This window comes from Sabethes cyaneus, chromosome 2 (assembly GCF_943734655.1).
Source record: "Sabethes cyaneus chromosome 2, idSabCyanKW18_F2, whole genome shotgun sequence".
Taxonomy (NCBI): Eukaryota; Metazoa; Arthropoda; class Insecta; order Diptera; family Culicidae; genus Sabethes; species Sabethes cyaneus.
In genome coordinates, this window is record NC_071354.1 from 111,961,823 (window position 1) to 111,980,507 (window position 18,685).

General features: G+C 37.5%; 1 protein-coding gene across 1 annotated transcript; it reads left to right on the top strand.

Moving 5' to 3' along the window:
* Positions 1-3,898: 3,898 nt before the first annotated feature.
* On the top strand, positions 3,899-8,026 carry LOC128735878 (uncharacterized protein K02A2.6-like). Its single transcript, XM_053830362.1, has 4 exons — positions 3,899-4,078; positions 4,587-4,638; positions 4,696-6,434; positions 6,554-8,026. Exons 1-4 carry the CDS (start codon positions 3,899-3,901, stop codon positions 8,024-8,026), a joined length of 3,444 nt encoding a protein of 1,147 aa, XP_053686337.1.
* Positions 8,027-18,685: the final 10,659 nt, after the last annotated feature.

An 18,685-nucleotide genomic window follows, 5' to 3' on the forward strand; every position in this document is an offset into this window, starting at 1 on the left:
AAAATTTTTTTTCACTAAATGTTCGGTTTTGACTCTTAGAAATGATACCCATATAAAACTTTCTTTATTAAAGCCTCTAACTACTGTAAAAATGAAAAACTAAAATGCGTATATTTCAACCGGTCACTTCTCGGATGTCTTACATGCCTTTTTGTACCAGTGTCCTCTATTTTCACCACTTCGAAACCATTTGTGCCACTCTTTACTCTTGTGGCAAGCAACAAACGAAATGAAAAAGAAGGTAATCATTAGCTTTTCATTCGTTTTATCCTTTTCACTCTACCGCTGATACACATATGTCAAAAACTGTTATGCAATGCTGCCAGAAAATCTGAAAATTTTGATAAACAGTGCAGCCGAAACGAATTTTTTAAAACTCAACATTCGTGATTTGGTGAAAAGAAACTCAACATTCTTGCAATTTGCATTGTTTAAAAAATCGTAGTAAATTCTAGAGTCAACGAAAAAAATATATTTTTGCACCATTGTCACTCGTATTGGGAGTACTTTTGAGAAAAAATAAGAAAAGGAGGGGTATGATCTGACGGAAAACCTCTATTGCACATGCTATTCATATCCGTATAATTTTTATGTGTATTTCTAGGCGGATAGGGCTTTTGCCTATGTGTAAATGTATTAGTGATCTGGGGGGCACACATGGCCTTACAGCCAGGCAAAAATGAATGGGAAAGGTGTTGAATAAGATTCATTTTAATTTTTTTAAATAAGTATTTCGCTTAAGATACTCAGAAACAGCATAGCGATAAGTTTGAATGATGTACAATGTTTTGGTTTGCTTTAGAAAAGTTTTGGAAAAGTCTTGCTTTCTGTCAACTGTACTAAAAGTATTTTTTAACCTATATTTTACCGAAAAAAGTTATCTAATTTGATATCGTTAAGTATCTAACCAATTTTTATGCATGAAAATCATATACATAAGTCCTTAAGCTTGCAAAATGTTGAAGGTATAAACAATTTATTAATTACTATCAAAGATTGAAGGTGGCAAATTTATTGGCATTTTTCTAAAGTACTATATTTAAATATAGTTAATGTCAGCAGAATAGTTAGGTAATGTTTAACTACTCTTGTAGACTAGACGTTTTCAAAGATTTAAGATATAAGAGGTTTATATATTATCAAAATAGTTCAAACCTTGGTTCGTATTGCAATTCAAACTTCATATTGCAATTGCCTTGATAATATTCAGATTGGAAGCAGCAAGTTTACATGTTGCAGCAATAACTTTTTCACTGCAACTTTTCAGTAGTTAGAGTATGTAAGATTCTAAGTATTATAAGAAATATTATAAAAATTGGTCGGTGATTCCCACGAACACCGCGTCTATTTATCGCACAAGTTTTACGAAGTAAAATGCCTTTTTTATATTCTGGCTTAAAGATTTAACCAATTAAACATAAACAATATTCTTTTACTCACTTTTCGTACATAAAAAATGGTAAAAAGCAGTGAGAAATACAGCTAAACACTTTTTTATTCAATGTTTACATTTTAACTTGAGCTGGTAATGCAATGTGTGCCCCCCAGAAGTCACATTAGTGTTAGTGTGAAAAGCCCTATTGTGCTTATACCGTGGACCCCCGTTCGTTTGACCGTTTTTAATCTGAACACTTTTTAATTTGAACCCCGTTGGTTTGCACGACGTGCAAATTAAAAATGGTTCAAATGTCATTCTCAATATGACATCGTTTGCTTATGCAGACAATGCACATAAACGCGATTTGTTTGTACTGATCTAGCGTGTTCAATCTGTTTCACAATGCGTTTTCCCAACGACAAAGGTTGGAAAACTCGCAAAATGAATAGATATGCCGAGCATCGGCAAACGGTTTTTATCATGATATTGCTGTTGCAGTTGAAAACCGTAATAATCAACATGCGACATTCGGTTTTATTCTTGTTCTGTGTGTCGCAACTACGTCGCACGAGGTGCGCTGTGTTCGCACATTGATGCGCTAGACAGCGCACCACGTGCGACATAGTTGCGACACACAGAACAAGAATAAAACCGAATGTCGCACGTCGATTATTACGGTTTTCAACTGCAACAGCAATAAAACAGCTACGCGAGTGGTTCAATTCGCCTATAACAATGAGCAACATACACTCACGCTTCATAGCATCGCTGAATATACGAATATCGTGAACAACGCAAAAGTGCGATTTACCGTCTTCTGCTGCTTGTAAAGCCACTAACACTACTTTAAACTATTCCCTTTTCGTGGTAATATTATTTTGAATACTTTCCGGCGTCCCAGGGCATTCTATATCCGATAAATCGAACATACTCAATGTTCAATATTCAATTTTTGAACGAATTCTGATGTTCACAATGAGGTTCTGTTCGTGATAAAATTCGAAGCTGATGCGTGCATTATCGGCGAGGCAGGCGAATAGTGTATGTTCATCGATTCAAATGATCACTTTTTCGCGAATTCTCCAACCACTGCCCAACGATTATGGTAGAAATCTGATCGGAAAATGAAATATTCGCTGCTTGCAACTGCCAACTGAATCAAACCACCCAAACAATAACAAACAACAGGGCAGCCAGTTCACACAAGCTCCAGCATATTTGGGGTTACCAGTTGTTTAAATTAAAAGCTAACCCCGTTAGTTTGCATGAGAAATCATTCAAACGAACGGGGGTCCACTGTATGTGGCACATGATAACCATCTGGAATTTCATATGGAAATTTACCATTAGTTATGTGCAGTGTAGTATTGCTAATTGCAAGGAAAATTTTATCATCCAAAGTGCGCAATCGTTCATAAAAGTGCTATTTTGGCTTAAATCGTTTCGGTTTCTTCGGCGCACTTATTGCTTGGAATGAAACGAAAAAGTGCGCCGAAGACACCGAAACGATTTAATGCTGGATCGCAGTTTTATGAGCGATTTCGCACTTTGGATGGTACAATTTTCCTTGCAATCAGCAATATATTGCAGCTGATTTAATATTATATGTACCTTAAGCCTGGTATTGTCCGTTTCTTTGGTAACAAAACGCGCTGCTCACTTTTTTGATGGCTTGAAATCGTCGCAGAGAGAATTTGCTTGGCTGTATGTAAGTTATAACTATATATTATGCTTGTCTAGCACGTAAGCTATTGATTTACTTGACAAAATAAACGATATTTGCCCCCGCGACGATTTTGGCGACGGTTATAATTCATCGCGTACGAAAGGGTGGGAAATTGATAATATCGACCTGAAAAGAAATGGGCAAAAAGATATGCCAAGAAATGCTAAAGAAAAGATTTTCCGTTTGCGATTTCTTTACCAGTATGCACTTCACAAGAAATATTGTTTCATTTTCAGATGGCGCAGTTTTACATGCAAGTGAATTGAAATGTCACTTTTCCGTACGGAATAATATCCGGCGCAATTTTTACCACAAGAAAAAATGACAGATAATTGCTTGCCTTGCAGTTGTCAAAATTTCTTCGGTAAATAGTAAGATTTTTTCTTGAGCTGTTTTCTTTTCAGCTGGATACTAGCAAAAACATTCCATCAAGAAGACTGGCATCTCTTCGTCGCGCCCATACAAATGACGAGCAACAGAAGGAACAGCGCACCCCGCCCGACAAAAGTTGAAGCTGTGTGTACATGTATTGGTGGGAAAGTATGTATGCGAGCATGGCAATGCATTGCATACGTGTTTGTGTACATCCATATTGTAATATACACACACTACTATGTGAAAGTTCAACTTTAACTCGGCAGATAGCATTGCTGTTACTGTCGCTCGACTTTTAGCAGAGTTGCCAGTCTTCTTGATGGGATGTTTTTGATACTAGGCTTTAGACCTAAACGACAATACCTTGTATACAATGTACTTTGCCGTCATCAACCGACGTACCTTTGACATATACATAGATGGGAACATCAGAGTCGACGGAGTCGACATACGCATGGGATAGCAGAGTAGAACGGGATGACGAAAGGGGATTAGACACGCAACCTTTGGAAGAGTCGGACGTGATTTTGGACGTGACGGAATACCACAATCTGGCGACTAGGATTTCGGACCTTACATTTACAGCGAAAGGAAAAACGGTAAGATTTGTTTTTTTTTTCATTTACCGATAGCGAATATTCGTTCTGTGAGAGTAATTCCCGCAAAAGGAAAACTAATTGAGGTTAGCGGTGGCGTCGCTTGCAAAAAAAAATAAAAAAAATGATGCAATAAGCGGTAATGAATTGACGCTAACAGTAGTGTCGCTGGCAAAATGATGATTTTCTTTTTGATCAAGTAGGGAAACGAGTGTATGGATGCGGCGGAAACCATATGGGTTTCTCCGGAATGGCGGAATTCAGGATTTCTCCGAAGTAAAGTTTGTTGTGGCGGAAACTATACGGGTTTCCCCGGAAGAGGTAAAAAAAAAATCTTGAGGATTTCTCATGGCAAATCAAAGCGAGGGTTGATAGAACTCTCCTGAATGTTGTGACGTTATTCCAGGAAATAACGGAAGTTGAATGGGTAGTTTGATCGATTGAAATGGTGGACACTGAAAAAACGAGCTCTGGGAAGTTAAGTTTACTTTGCATCTTGTTTTTTTTTCAGATGCAAGATTCACGGCCAGTTTCGGCATTTCGGTGCGATCAAATCGAGACTAGTAAGCTAGCTAAGGAGTGGAAGGCGTGAAAGGAAGGGCTAGAATGTTACTTTGCAGCATACGATATTACCGATCAGTATGCAAAGAGAGCCAAGCTTCTTCATCTGGGAGGACCAGCACTGCAAGTCGTTTTCAAGAATTTGAAGGACTACGACCATGTGCCTTTGGTAACACTGGAACCAAAGTGGTATAACTGCGCGATCGAGAAGTTGGATGAGTTTTTTGAGCCCCGCCATCAGAGTACCTCGGAGCGACGAAAGCTTCGTTCGATGAAGCAGAAAACAGGAGAACGCTTTGCAGATTACGTAATCCGGCTGAAGCAACAGGTTTCGCAATGTGGGTTTGACAAGTACGGTGCTGAAGTAAGTGCCATCCTAAGTGACATCTATTTAACTGATACGGTAGTTGAAGGATGTAATTCCAACGAAGTTCGCAGAAGAATCCTATTGAAGGATTTATCCTTTTCGGAAATCGAGGCTTTAGGCATCGTACACGAAGGTGTGGATCAGCAAATAGATGAGATTGGAGTTGATCGGCGACCGGAGAAGATTTTCAAAATCGAGCAACAGGGGAGTAGCAAGAAGAAATTTGTTGCTACTGCTGGAAAACCGACGGAAATGTCTTGCTCTAACTGTGGCCGGCTGCGGCATATCGCTGTCTCACTGATTTGTCCCGCCCGTGGGAAACAGTGCCGTAATTGCAAAAGCTACGGGCACTTTGAAAGATTGTGTCGAAAGGCTAAGCGACCTCAAGACAGAAAAACTGACAAGTTTGTACGAGTGGTAGATGGAAATTGGAATCCTGATGTTTCGAAAGAGAATGTGGATAATAGCGAAACTAAAGTGTATTACGCCTTCTATTCGGGAAACGAATCAAACATCATTACGTGCGAAGTTGGAGGAGTTCTATTGGACATGCTGATCGATTCTGGTTCGGATGCCAACTTGGTTAGTGGAGAGACATGGAGGAAGCTTAAGAGTGAGCAAGTGGATGTGTGCTCCTCGACAAGGGGTAGCTCTCGAATCTTACGTGCTTATGGAAGCCCAGAACCACTTACGATTCTCGGTTCGTTCATAGCGTACATTTCGGCTAATGATCAACGCATTCGAGCGAAATTCTTTGTTGTTGAAGGAGGGCAGCAGTGCCTGCTGGGTGATGAAACAGCAAAGCAACTGGGAGTTTTGAAAGTCGGGTTAAACATAAACAATATTGAAGTTTGCCCTTTCTCAAAGATGAACGGCGTAAGCGCGACGATTCGAATCGATCCACAGGCTATTCCGGTATACCAACCTATGCGCCGGATTCCTGTACCTCTGGAGGAAGCTGTCGACAGGAAATCAGATGAAATGCTGAAACGAGACATCATCGAGGTTAAAACGGGACCTACCACTTGGGTTTCACCACTAGTTGTGGTGGGAAAATCTAATGGTGAACCCCGATTATGTCTGGATCTTCGTAGAGTCAATGAGGCTGTGTTGCGGGAACACCACCCCATGCCATCAGTTGACGATTATTTGGCAAAGCTGGGACGCGGTCGATTGTGGAGCAAGCTTGATATAAAGGAAGCATTTCTCCAGATAGAGTTAGCCGAGGACTCTAGAGATGCGACTACTTTCATGACTCGGCGAGGATTATACCGTTTTAAGCGTTTGCCATTCGGTTTAGTCACAGCTCCAGAGCTGTTTCAGAAGACCATGGACGAGACATTGAGCGGTTGTGAGGGGGTTTTCTGGTACCTGGACGATGTGCTGGTAGAAGGTAGCGATTTAAAGGAACATGATGAACGTTTGGAGAAGGTAAAGTTTAAGTACTGAAATAAATTTACGATTTTCTACCAGAATACCTCCTTTGATTAGTACTGTTGTGTGAACTAAATATAGATCATTCCATTTCTTTTTGTCCTAACATTTTGCAGGTTTTGTCACGATTGAAAAACCGAGGCATTGAATTGAATTGGGGAAAATGTCAACTGAGAGTTACAGAGCTAGACTTTTTGGGGCATAAAATATCTCAAGACGGTGTTATGCCTGCAAAAAGTAAAATACAAGCGATTCAATCGTTTCGAGCACCGCAATGTGAAGCGGAGGTTCGCAGTTTCTTGGGACTTGCAAATTACCTTGCTAAGTTTGTGCCAATGTTAGCTACGGTCGACGAACCATTGCGGAGATTACTACGCAAGGAAATAAAATTCGAATGGACCCAGGAACAGTCGAAGTCATTCCACGCTATCAAAGATGCTATGAGCAAGATCGAGAATTTGGGGTTCTATAGAGTTGAAGACCATACAGCTGTTCTCACCGATGCCAGTCCGTGCGGGCTAGGTGCCATCCTGATTCAGTTCGATGAGGCTGGTAAACACCGTGTCATCAGTTTCGCTTCAGAATCACTGACCGACACGGAGCGCCGTTATTGCCAAACGGAAAAGGAAGCGTTGGCAATAGTTTGGGGCGTAGAGCGTTTCCAGTATTATCTCCTGGGAAAAACATTCGATATCTACACGGATTGCAAAGCTTTAAGTTTTCTTTTCTCCCAGCGTTCTAAACCGTGCGCACGTATAGAAAGGTGGGTGTTGCGGTTGCAAGCATTCGACTACAAAGTAATATTTACGTCAGGAAAAGATAATGTGGCTGATACTTTATCACGGCTATCAATTCAAAAGGCAATACCGTTTGACTCTTCAGAAGAAATCTTTATTCGGGAAGTCGTTATGCACGCAGTAAATTCTTCAGCGTTGACATGGCGAGATATCGCAGAAGCGAGTAAAGCTGATTCAGAAATTCAACAAGTTTTGAATACCCTGGAATCAGGAGAAAATCAAGATTTACCAATCGTATACCGAGTAATCGCCAATGAACTTTGTGATTTTCAAGGCGTGCTTATTCGAGGAGATCGAATCGTTGTTCCGTGTTCTCTCCGAGAAAAAGTACTGCTTACCGCTCACGAAGGTCACCCACGAATCACGATGATGAAGAATCATCTACGTTCCCACGTTTGGTGGCCTAAAATGGATGTTCAGGTAGAGAAAATCGTGAAGAACTGTAGAGGATGTACCTTAGTCGGTGCACCAGAACCTCCGGAGCCTTTACAGCGGAGTCAGCTACCTAGTTATCCATGGCATACGATAGCTTTGGATTTTTTCGGGCCTCTGCCGGAAGGACAACATTTAATGGTTGTTATTGATTATTACAGCCGCTTCATGGAGGTATGCGAAATGGAAACGACAACTGCGCAAGATGTCATAAGAGAACTTTCCATTATGTTCAGCCGATACGGTATTCCTGTTACGTTAAAGGCAGATAATGCACCTCAACTTAGTGCAGACTGTGCGGAGTTTAAGCAATTCTGTGATGCAAATGGCATCAAACTGATGAACACTATTCCCTATTGACCGCAATCAAACGGGGAGGTTGAGCGCCAAAACCGCTCGATCATTAAGCGTCTTCGTAGCCCAAGAACTTGGACATGACTGGCGCCAAGAACTTTACAAGTATTTGCTAACTTATCATTCTTCCAAGCACCCAACGACAGGAAAATCACCGGGTGAGATTATGTTTGGTCGTCGCATCAAAAACAAACTACCATGTATTTCATCTTTTCAAGAAGATGCAGGGGTTAGGGAACGAGATGCTGTAGTTAAGCAAAAAGGTAAAGAGTACGCGGATCAAAGACGGGGGGCAAAACGAAGTATTCTAAAAGTGGGTGATCACGTGTTGGCCAAAAGAATGCGTAAAGTTAGTAAGCTGGACGGAGACTTCAGTAATGAAGAATTTGTCATTTGCCAAAAAAAAAAGGGACAGATACATTAATCCAGTCAAAGGACAATGGCAAGCAATACAGACGGAGCTCAGCGCATCTTAAAAAAATAGGAGAAGAGCAGCATTCTTCTGTTGACGAGGCCACAAGTAACCCTTTACACCCATCAAAGACAGGAAACACTCCTCAAAGCGTCTGCGCCCAATCAGCCATTAGCTAATCCAGATAAACGAATTAGAATACCTCCGTCAAAGTATCATGACTATGTCCCATACTGAGGCAACAATAATAATATACGTTTGACAAAATATAAATAAATAAAAATCATATAGAACAAAGCTTAGGTCTCTTTTATTTATTCAAAGAGGGGGTTGTAGTATATTGCACCTGATTTAATATTATATGTACCTTAGACCCAGTGTTACCAGGTCGATTGCCCATTTTCCCGCTGCCCAGAGGTTGATTTCCCGCTGAAATCCCGCTGTCTAGAGTCTATTTCCCGCTAGAAATCCCGCTGAACCAAAAGTCATATTATTCCTTCGTTTCTGGTGCAGAATATTCATTTCAGTAAGGCTTGCATTTGAAATCAAGATGATCTGCTGAAATTGAGAGGTTGCAATTAAATGAACATTATGCAAATTTGCTGCATTCATGTTGACGAAGCTTCAGGAAACAGAAAAAGAAGTATCTTGTTATCCCTCATATAATGACAATTTACTACGACGAGTCTAAGAACACATGCAAAAATTTCGAAAAAAGCTTTAGCACAAATTCTCTTTCTGTGTCTAGCTATGATAAAAATAATGCAAAATTTCAGCAAAGCTGGCAAATGGTTATGGTTTTTGGTGACAAAAAAGATATGTTTCAATCTTTATAAGCAGCCCAAATTCAAAAATATCTGAAAAGCGCATCGGCTCTTTGTTCTCGCTGATATTTTGTTTTAGCAAAAATGTACCGATTTGTCTTTTAGACTTAGGGTTTATCGGCTCATCAGCCGATTTTTTTTGGTTTTGTTATCATACAAATGCTGCGGTATATAGCAAATTATGATGTATATAGATACATAAGTTGTTTGTGTTGTTTTGTTTGCAATTCATGAATCAGTTGGATTTTGCCATTGGCAACGAATTAGTTTGTGGAAAAATTAGGAATACGCAAAACGGATTGGTTTGGTGGTCTTCTTGTTCAGTAAGTTCTAATGAGTATTTGTCAGAACTGATCCCATTCTAGGCAAAAACCACGGAGTTTTCTAATCAGCAGGATATACTGAACCATCTGCCAATGCATGAGCAGACATTAGACTGTCAATAAATGAAGTTTTTTACTGTCAACGTCTCTGTCAGCACTCTTCTTGCCTACCAAATATCGCTAAATCGAGATCCCGCTAAAATCCCGCTGAGTTATTTAAAAAAACCGCTAGATTCCCGCTAGCCGCCGTTTGGTTATTAAGTCCCGCTATCCGGCTTGAAATCCCGCTAAATCTAGCGGGAAAACCGCTGATCTGGCATCGCTGCTTAGACCTAAACGACAATACCTTGTATACAATGTACTTTGCCGTCATCAACCGACGTACCTTTGACATATACATAGATGGGAACATCAGAGTCGACGGAGTCGACATACGCATGGGATAGCAGAGTAGAACGGGATGACGAAAGGGGATTAGACACGCAACGCAACCTTTGGAAGAGTCGGACGTGATTTTGGACGTGACGGAATACCACATGCAGAATATTTTGAGTGTAGTAGTAAAATTTCAAGTTTTTAGTAAAAATACAATGAAATCAGAATAAAGGGAATTAGCAGGTAGAAAAATTGTAAAAACATATTTTGTTGATAATAATTTTCCTTGGTTGTGGTGAAAACTTTATTGCGTTGATACTTGGCCACCCCGGCTCTTGGCTTGTAAAGTACATACAAAAGTTTAGAATTTGGATTCCTTCGACCGAAGCCTGTGTGACATTTCTCACAAATTTTCCTTCTGCCGGAAAAAAGATAGCGGTTTATTTATCGGTACATAAATTTAGCGGAAGCTAACAAAAACGCTAACGGTTATAAAAATTAGCGAAAACGCTAACCGCTAACCAAAATGTTAGCTGAGCTAATTAGCTGTTAGCGGATTAGCGGAATTGTGCCCACCTCTGCTTTTTTGATAGCTTGAAATCGTCGCAGAAAGAATCTGTTTGGCTGTATGTAAGTTATAAGCACAGAGAACAGATTAACAGGCTCGAAGGAAAAAATCGAATTTTTGTGTGTAAAATCTGTCGGTGGCGCCCTCCAGAAATAGTTTGCCAAACGCATCAAAAAATGTCCATGTACCTTTATCAATATTACTTTGTGCTGGAGTTACATAGCAGCGATGGCAGCGACATCAAGATTTAGTTTGCCGCTCACTGCTCGAGGGGTGCTCTATTGAAGGATTACTCGTAGATTACATAAAAACCTTTACACACTTTTTGTCGATTACCTGGTAGTCTGTTCTCTGTGTTATAAGTATATATTCTGTTTGTCTAGCACGTAAGCTATTGATTTACTTGACAAAATAAACGATATTTGCCCACGCGACGATTCTGGCGACGGATTCGCCCGCGACGGTTATAATTCATCGCGTACGAAAGGGTGGGAAATTGACAATAATCAATGGTAATCAATAGAGTAATTAATGATAAACTTAAGTAATCATTAGTAATCATCATTATTTTATAGTAATCACAAGAGATTGATTACTAGTAATCAGGGGTAATCAGTAAAGTAATCAAAAGTAACTTTTTTCAAAGGTGCGTAGTAATCATTGCTGTTGGAAACCCCTTGGTCAACACGAATTACACGAAATGATATAATAAATAGTTATCGTGGGGTGGGAAATCAGCAACATTTTTGTAGAAAATCACACATATTCCGGAGTGATTCGCGCTAAGGGCGCAACTAACAAAGTGGGAACAACGAGAAATTTCACTGTGATAGTTTGCCAGTACATTTTCAAATCATAATTTAAATAAAAGTTATAAAAATCAAGTTTGAAGACATAAATTGGAGTAGAATAAATCAATCTTATAATTTCACAACAATACTGCATAAAATTTGTGCATTCAAGCTCAAAATCTTTTAAGTTTTATAGTTGAACCCCTTGGAATGAGCCTCAAAGCATTTTGACAATGAGATTCGCCCAGCCCTGTTTTGCCATGCTTTGATTTTTTTATTTAGTTTCGCCTGTTTACAATGCACCCGTGTTTTGAAAACAACGCAGTTACGCTCTTTACTATCGCCTGTTTACAAAACGATTTGCAAATAAAGCCTGTCACTTCATAACAATGCGAGGGGCTAAACTGCAAATTGTCTTTCGTTTTGATTAAACACTTCTATCGCCCATTACTAAAAACCTGTTTTAAATAATTCTAACGATTAAAACAGAAGAAAGGATTCTTTCCAAGGATACTATCACAAACTATACAGACACCACGCGTAGAACAAAAAGCATAAATTTTCAGGGACCAGCTTCATTTGAAGTGAGTGAATTTCGTCCCTTGCATAGCTCACGTATCGTTAGGGCTCTCAACACTATCTACACGGAGCGAAAAAGCTCCAGTTTGTTTCAAACAAAATGATTGTTGTTTTAAGCCTCAATAAAATATTTTTATAACAACCTGAAAATATTGTTGTTTCCAAACGAGATTCTGTTTGAATCAAGTAAATAACAGTTTTGAATTAAAAGTAAAATATTTTCAAATTTGAAGTTGACATTGATGTAACAATAAATATTTTCATTTCAATCATACATTTCAGTTTGAAACAAAACGAAATTTTTGTTTGTGCGTAAAACAACCATAAATATGGTTGAAACTACATTTTTATTCTCCGTGTATCTCTATTACTCTACTAACAATTTAAAAATTCACTCGCGATAAAACTAAGCAACCCAATTACATTGTATGTTTTCCTTTGGTTCATGTGTGCGAAACGGACTTCATGGCTGTTTACGAATTGAAAAGTAAATAATTGATTAAGTTTTTGTTATATATTTAGTTTTCGTTACTTTTTAGTCACTGAAAATATAGCAATAAGATGTAGCGCTTCAAACAATCCTAGCGCAGTAGCGAATCATTAGCAGTAGGATACTAGCGAGACTCCCAAGGTATCAAAGGTGTGTGGTAACGAATCTTTACAATTCCTCGATGCAACTTTCACCTGGACCAACGAACTTCTTCCACTCATCACGACGTAGATCGGAATGTAGCGAAGTTCGGGCATAATGGTCAGAATACCCCTCAATTCCTTACGTGAAGCTTCGTCGACGTATGACAGAAAGCCCCGGACAGGCGTCAAAAATGCTAAAAGCGTAGTTATGAGTGGTCAGCACCAGAAACTCGGGACATGGATATCAACACCAGCAAATTTTTTGCACATCTGCAGCAATGACATTTTCAGTCTATACTGCAGAATCTTCGGTATGATTTATTCCAGGTGGGAAATCGGGGATCGGGAAAATCGGGAAATCTGAATCTTCCGATATGATTGCTCAGTGTTATTTCATAATTTATTCACAACGCTTTCCGCTGTTTCAGTGGTCTCAACTCCCAAAGATTACGGCGTAATGACTGCCAGGATCAGGACAAATTCGCACGCTAGGTAACATCGTACCACAACTAAACAAATCTCTTGATCATCGCTAGGCTTTTAACTAAGATAAATATTAAATCAAACATGTGTGATGTCAACACAGAGAACAGACTGCCAGGTAATTGACAAAAAGTGTGTAAAAGGTTTTTATGTAATCTACGAGTAATCCTTCAATAGAGCACCCCTCGAGCAGTAAGTTGCAAACTAAATCTTGATGTCGCTACCGTCGCTGCTATGTAACTCCAGCACAAAGAAATATTGATAAAGGTACATGGATATTTTTTGATGCGTTTGGCAAACTATTTCTGGAGGGCGCTACCGACAGATTTTACACACAAAAAATCGATTACTTCCTTCGTTCTCTGTGATGTCAACATTGTAATGTTTCTTTTTGCCTTTCTACTATATACACGGAGAAAAAATTTCGGTCAAAACAAACCAAATTTAGGTTAATTCAAACAAAATATCAGTTTGATTTAGTCACAAACAAATATTCGGTTAATATTCACAATATTTGTTGTTTAAAATAAAATGCCATTTTACATCATTACAAACTGGCAGCTACAATTCATTTTAACAAGTATAATTGGGTAATTTTAACCAAATTCTTTATATTATTTTAACAAAAATTTGGTTATTTCAAATAAAATGTTTCTTTGAATGTAAATAAGGCTTTATTTAGAATCAGCATCGTAGTAGTTTGAATCCGACATATTTTTAATTAGCATTTACAATATTTGCTGGTTGTTTTAATAGAAGTTTCTCAAATGCTTTCTCAAATAAACTGTTTTTAGAAAGAATGCTTTGCTTATATAATATACATATTTATTATCTAATGAGAAATTTTATCATATACCTTTACACCACTTCACACAATAAATAATTTTTCCTTTGGTGAAATGCGACATTGCACGATGGAAGCTGCAAAAAATTTGCATTTGCATTTAGTTAAAAAGTTTGTATAACGAAAAACAATTATGCTTACCTCAATATCAATTTAGGACGGCTAGATTTGGCTTCTATAATACACTTGCACGTAATCGAAATGATTTTTTTACTAGATGTCCACTAGCGAATAATTCCGGTAGGTAGAAGCCAGAAGTTGAGACATTTGGGATATATGCATTTATGAGAGAAAGCAAAACCACTGGAATCTTTTGTTCCTAAATAACACTTCAGTTTATTTCAAACAAAAAATTGGGTTGCAGTTAGTACAAGCATCATAACTTGTTGAAATAATCCAAAATGATAGTTTGTTTTAAGCTACAATTGGGTTGTTTAATGGTATATGGGTTTTAATGGCATATGACGCAGATTGGCATAAAAAATAAGAAAACATAAACCATTTGGTTTTTTTTATTGTATAAACGTCAAAAAAAAATTTTTTAATGTTTATTATGTCAGGTTAATATTTAAGACTACATGCCATCGAAAAACCATTCGCGACATTCACTGCTTGATTGCCTGATAGTTTGCGACAACCTTACATTCAACATCAACTATAGTCCGCCGCGTTTGCGAAAGCTTTTGACATTTCTTGATGTCACAGTGATGAAATATTGTCCCTGTTGAAATCATCTTACGTGTCTTATGCATGTTTTTCAACGTGACTCACGAACGTCATTATATAAACGCAAGTGTCTTTTAATAAAAATTTAAAATAATGTTTTTTATAATATCGAAGCTGTAGACAATTTAAATGCAAAAATAAATTTTGTTATCTGTTCCTGGAGGTGTTCTTCGTGCATAAATGTGTCTAAATGAGACATTTCTCATGCACTAAACAACCCAATTAGAGGTTGATTGAAATGTTATGAAACAAATTTTGTTTTGTTTGAAACAGACAAACTGTTAATTAGCGCTAAGTAAATTTTAGGTAATTTTAAGCAAAATCACTATTTAGAATAATTTATAATTCAAAGCTTATTTCCAACATTACTTAGTTCAAAACAGTTTCATTTTTCCTTTGTTTATCAACCAAATTATTGCTTAAAACAAACTTATTAGATTATCTTCCGTGTAAATATATAGTATAAACACAGAGAACAGATTAACAGGCTCGAAGGAAGTAATCGATTTTTTGTGTGTAAAATCTGTCGGCAGCGCCCTCCAGAAATAGTTTGCCAAACGCATCAAAAAATATCCATGTACCTTTATCAATATTTCTTTGTGCTGGAGTTACATAGCAGCGATGGCAGCGACATCAAGATTTAGTTTGCCACTTACTGCTCGAGGGGTGCTCTATTGAAGGATTACTCGTAGATTACATAAAAACCTTTTACACACTTTTTGTCAATTACCTGGTAGTCTGTTCTCTGTGGTATAAACACAGAGAACAGACTACCAGGTAATTGACAAAAAGTGTGTAAAAGGTTTTTATGTAATCTACGAGTAATCCTTCAATAGAGCACCCCTCGAGCAGTAAGTGGCAAACTAAATCTTGATGTCGCTGCCATCGCTGCTATGTAACTCCAGCACAAAGAAATATTGATAAAGGTACATGGATATTTTTTGATGCGTTTGGCAAACTATTTCTGGAGGGCGCTGCCGACAGATTTTACACACAAAAAATCGATTACTTCCTTCGAGCCTGTTAATCTGTTCTCTGTGGTATAAAGGTATAGAAATCACTTGGAAAACCGGAAATGGAAAGAAGGTCCTGTGGGCCGAATGTTATATACCATTCGACTCAGTTTCGAAAACTGAGCAGTTTCTGTGTGTGTGTATGTATGTGTGTGTGTGTGTGTGTATGTGTGTGTGTGTGTGTATGTGACGCTTTTAATCTCACTCACTTTTCTCGGAGATGGCTGGACCGATTTTAATGTTCTTAGTGTCAAATGAAAGGTCTAGGTGTCCCATTGGTCGCTATTGAATTTCATACTGATCGGACTTTTAGTTCAAAAGTTATGTATAAAAATACGAAAAATATGGGACTTCATTATCTCATAGGTCTCTTAACCGATTTGAACAAAATTGATTGCATATGAAAGAGGAGCTTTGCAAACCCTTAACTTCCAAATTTCATGACGATTGGACTTGTAGCTTGAAAGTTACATAAAGAAATGTGAAAAAATAGTATTAAAACATATTTATGTAACATATAAGCATTAATTTAATGAAAAACATCACACATTTTATGATTATTTAAAAATTACTGCTGAGATCTATCAAACGAAACCGAGTTATTTAAAATCGGAAACTTCATTCAAAAGTTATTCAAACTTTAACATTTAAGCACCGTATATTAAACCGTCAAAACGTGTGAAATCAAAACATATCAATCAAATGTTCATTGTATTCAACGTGTGTGATGTATGTGTGTATGTATGTATGTATGTATGTATGTATGTATGTATGTGATGACAATTTGCAATTTTAAAATTTGCAATGAAATTCAAGAAAAGTGAGAAACATGTCAATTGTCTGAAGTTTTTGAAGCCTCTTAGTGGAATACGAACTCTGAAATTAAAGAAAAGAAAAAACTTTTACCGACTAAATTCCACTATTTAATATTTATTCGCGACAGATACGTATACGCTTTGAAATAAGACACTGATGAAGCCTGCACGTCGTAGGCGAACTACGTATCTGTTGCAAATAAATATTAAATAGCGGGATTCAATTGCAAAGTTTTTTCTTTTCTTTGATTTCAGATTTCAATTGTCATTTTCTTCACTTGCTGTTACTTACAATTGTACACGAAAAGCAAAAAGCGAAGAAAAGCAGTTTATTTAAGCATGTAGGTATAGTCAAAAACATCCCATCAAGAAGACTGGCAACTCTGCCAAAAGTCGAGCGACAGTAACAGCAATGCTATCTGCCGAGTTAAAGTTGAACTTTCACATACTAGTGTGTGTATATTAGAATATGGATGTACACAAACACGTATGCAATGCCTTACCACGCTCGCACACTTCTTTTCCCACCAATACATGTACACACAGCTTCAACTTTTGTCGGGAGGGAAGCGCTGTTGCTTCTGTTACTCGTCATTTGTATGGACGCGAAGAAGAGATGCCAGTCTTCTTGATGGAATGTTTTTGGTATAGTGGTGTATAGAATCAAAAATACTAGTGAGTTGATTTTTCCAAATAAATTTGTACAAATTCCAAACAAATTCTGCGCATCAATAGATGCTCTTTTCAATCCATAGATACTAGAGCTTAGAAATGTTATATGAAAAATAGGAAGTAAACGTTGCACGGTAGAAATTTTGTAAGATTTGTTTTCGTTGGTGATATTTTAAAGGACAGATGTCTTATGTCATGTATCATGTTTTAATAAATAAATCAAAAAAAGATATGCACTGGGAATCATATCGATCGTATTTCCCATTCTCAAGCATGTTTATGGCGCAGCTTTGGCACTATTTTTCGACCTCATCTTGTTTTCCTAACCCTCTAACATTGTAAAAACGATGCGATCAAGCTAATAACTATCTTTTCATGAAAGTACATTCAAAAGAAGCTTAAGTTTTGATTTTCATGCAAAAATAATTATCTGAAGGAGCGCTAGCTAAGAAATAGTTTCATTTCTCGTTTTCATATCTAATGCTCTATTCAGTAATTTTTTTCTAATTCAGATATATTGCAAAATTGAAGCCAAGCAAACCAATAGTAAAATTTTGAGATCAATCATTTTGTTGTCGATATCCTTTTTCTTCAAAAGCGAAATATAATAATAATTTTTCTGAACTCTTGTTTTTCAAAGATGCTAACTTTTGAATGCATGGTATTAATATCAAAATATCAAAAAATCTGCTATGAACAAATACTTCATATTGTCAATTCAAAACAAGTTTCGTATGTGGCTCTGAAGCCCGAAAGTTAAGGCCGTCTGTAGACCCGTTAGAGGGTTAATTTCTAATTTTCTATACATATTCATTCAAGTCTGTAAAAATAATCTTTTGTGTTTACATTATTTTTCTATAAATATTATAAAACTAAATAAGGTGTTCATCAAGTAACCTAAATGACGCTTACATGTATTTACGCACCCAAGGAAAGAAAAAATAATTATTCCACGCAATACGTTGTGAATTTTACTGGCAAATGACACATTCCAGCGTTACGGGACACTATCCCTACTATGCAGATCAGTTCCTGTTTCATCAAATACCTGGCATTCTAGTGGAAAATGAAGTACTTTTTAAACAACTATTTCATCAAGATATTCGCCAAAACATTGGTGAAACAGGAGGCGATTCACACGGTAACAATAAGTGCTAATTGTGTCCCGTAACGCTGGAATGGGTCAAATAAGGATTTTGAGGAATACGGAACGGATATTTAAAAATATTGTCTAATATAACATCTATACATCTACAATTAAGTTCCTGAGAAATTAAATAATGATTATTGTGGCAGTAGAAAGGCTAGGTCACACCGCTAGGTGGATTAATTCGGGTTTTTTACATAACAGTTTATTGGTACAAGTTCAATTTTACAATACAGGAATCAATTTTATTTTTAATAACTTCCATTTTATCTGATATTAGCAACCAATGCATATTTAATTTTTATCGTAGAAGCTACTCGGAACCCAAAGTGCAGCTGGCAGACGAGTTTAATTGGTTTTATAAGCGAATACCGTTGGCCAGACTCCCATATAAGTAAAACTTTTTAGTAGTCAGTAGTAGTTGTTCTATCTGGTTCCTCTCCAACGTCACTGTACTGGG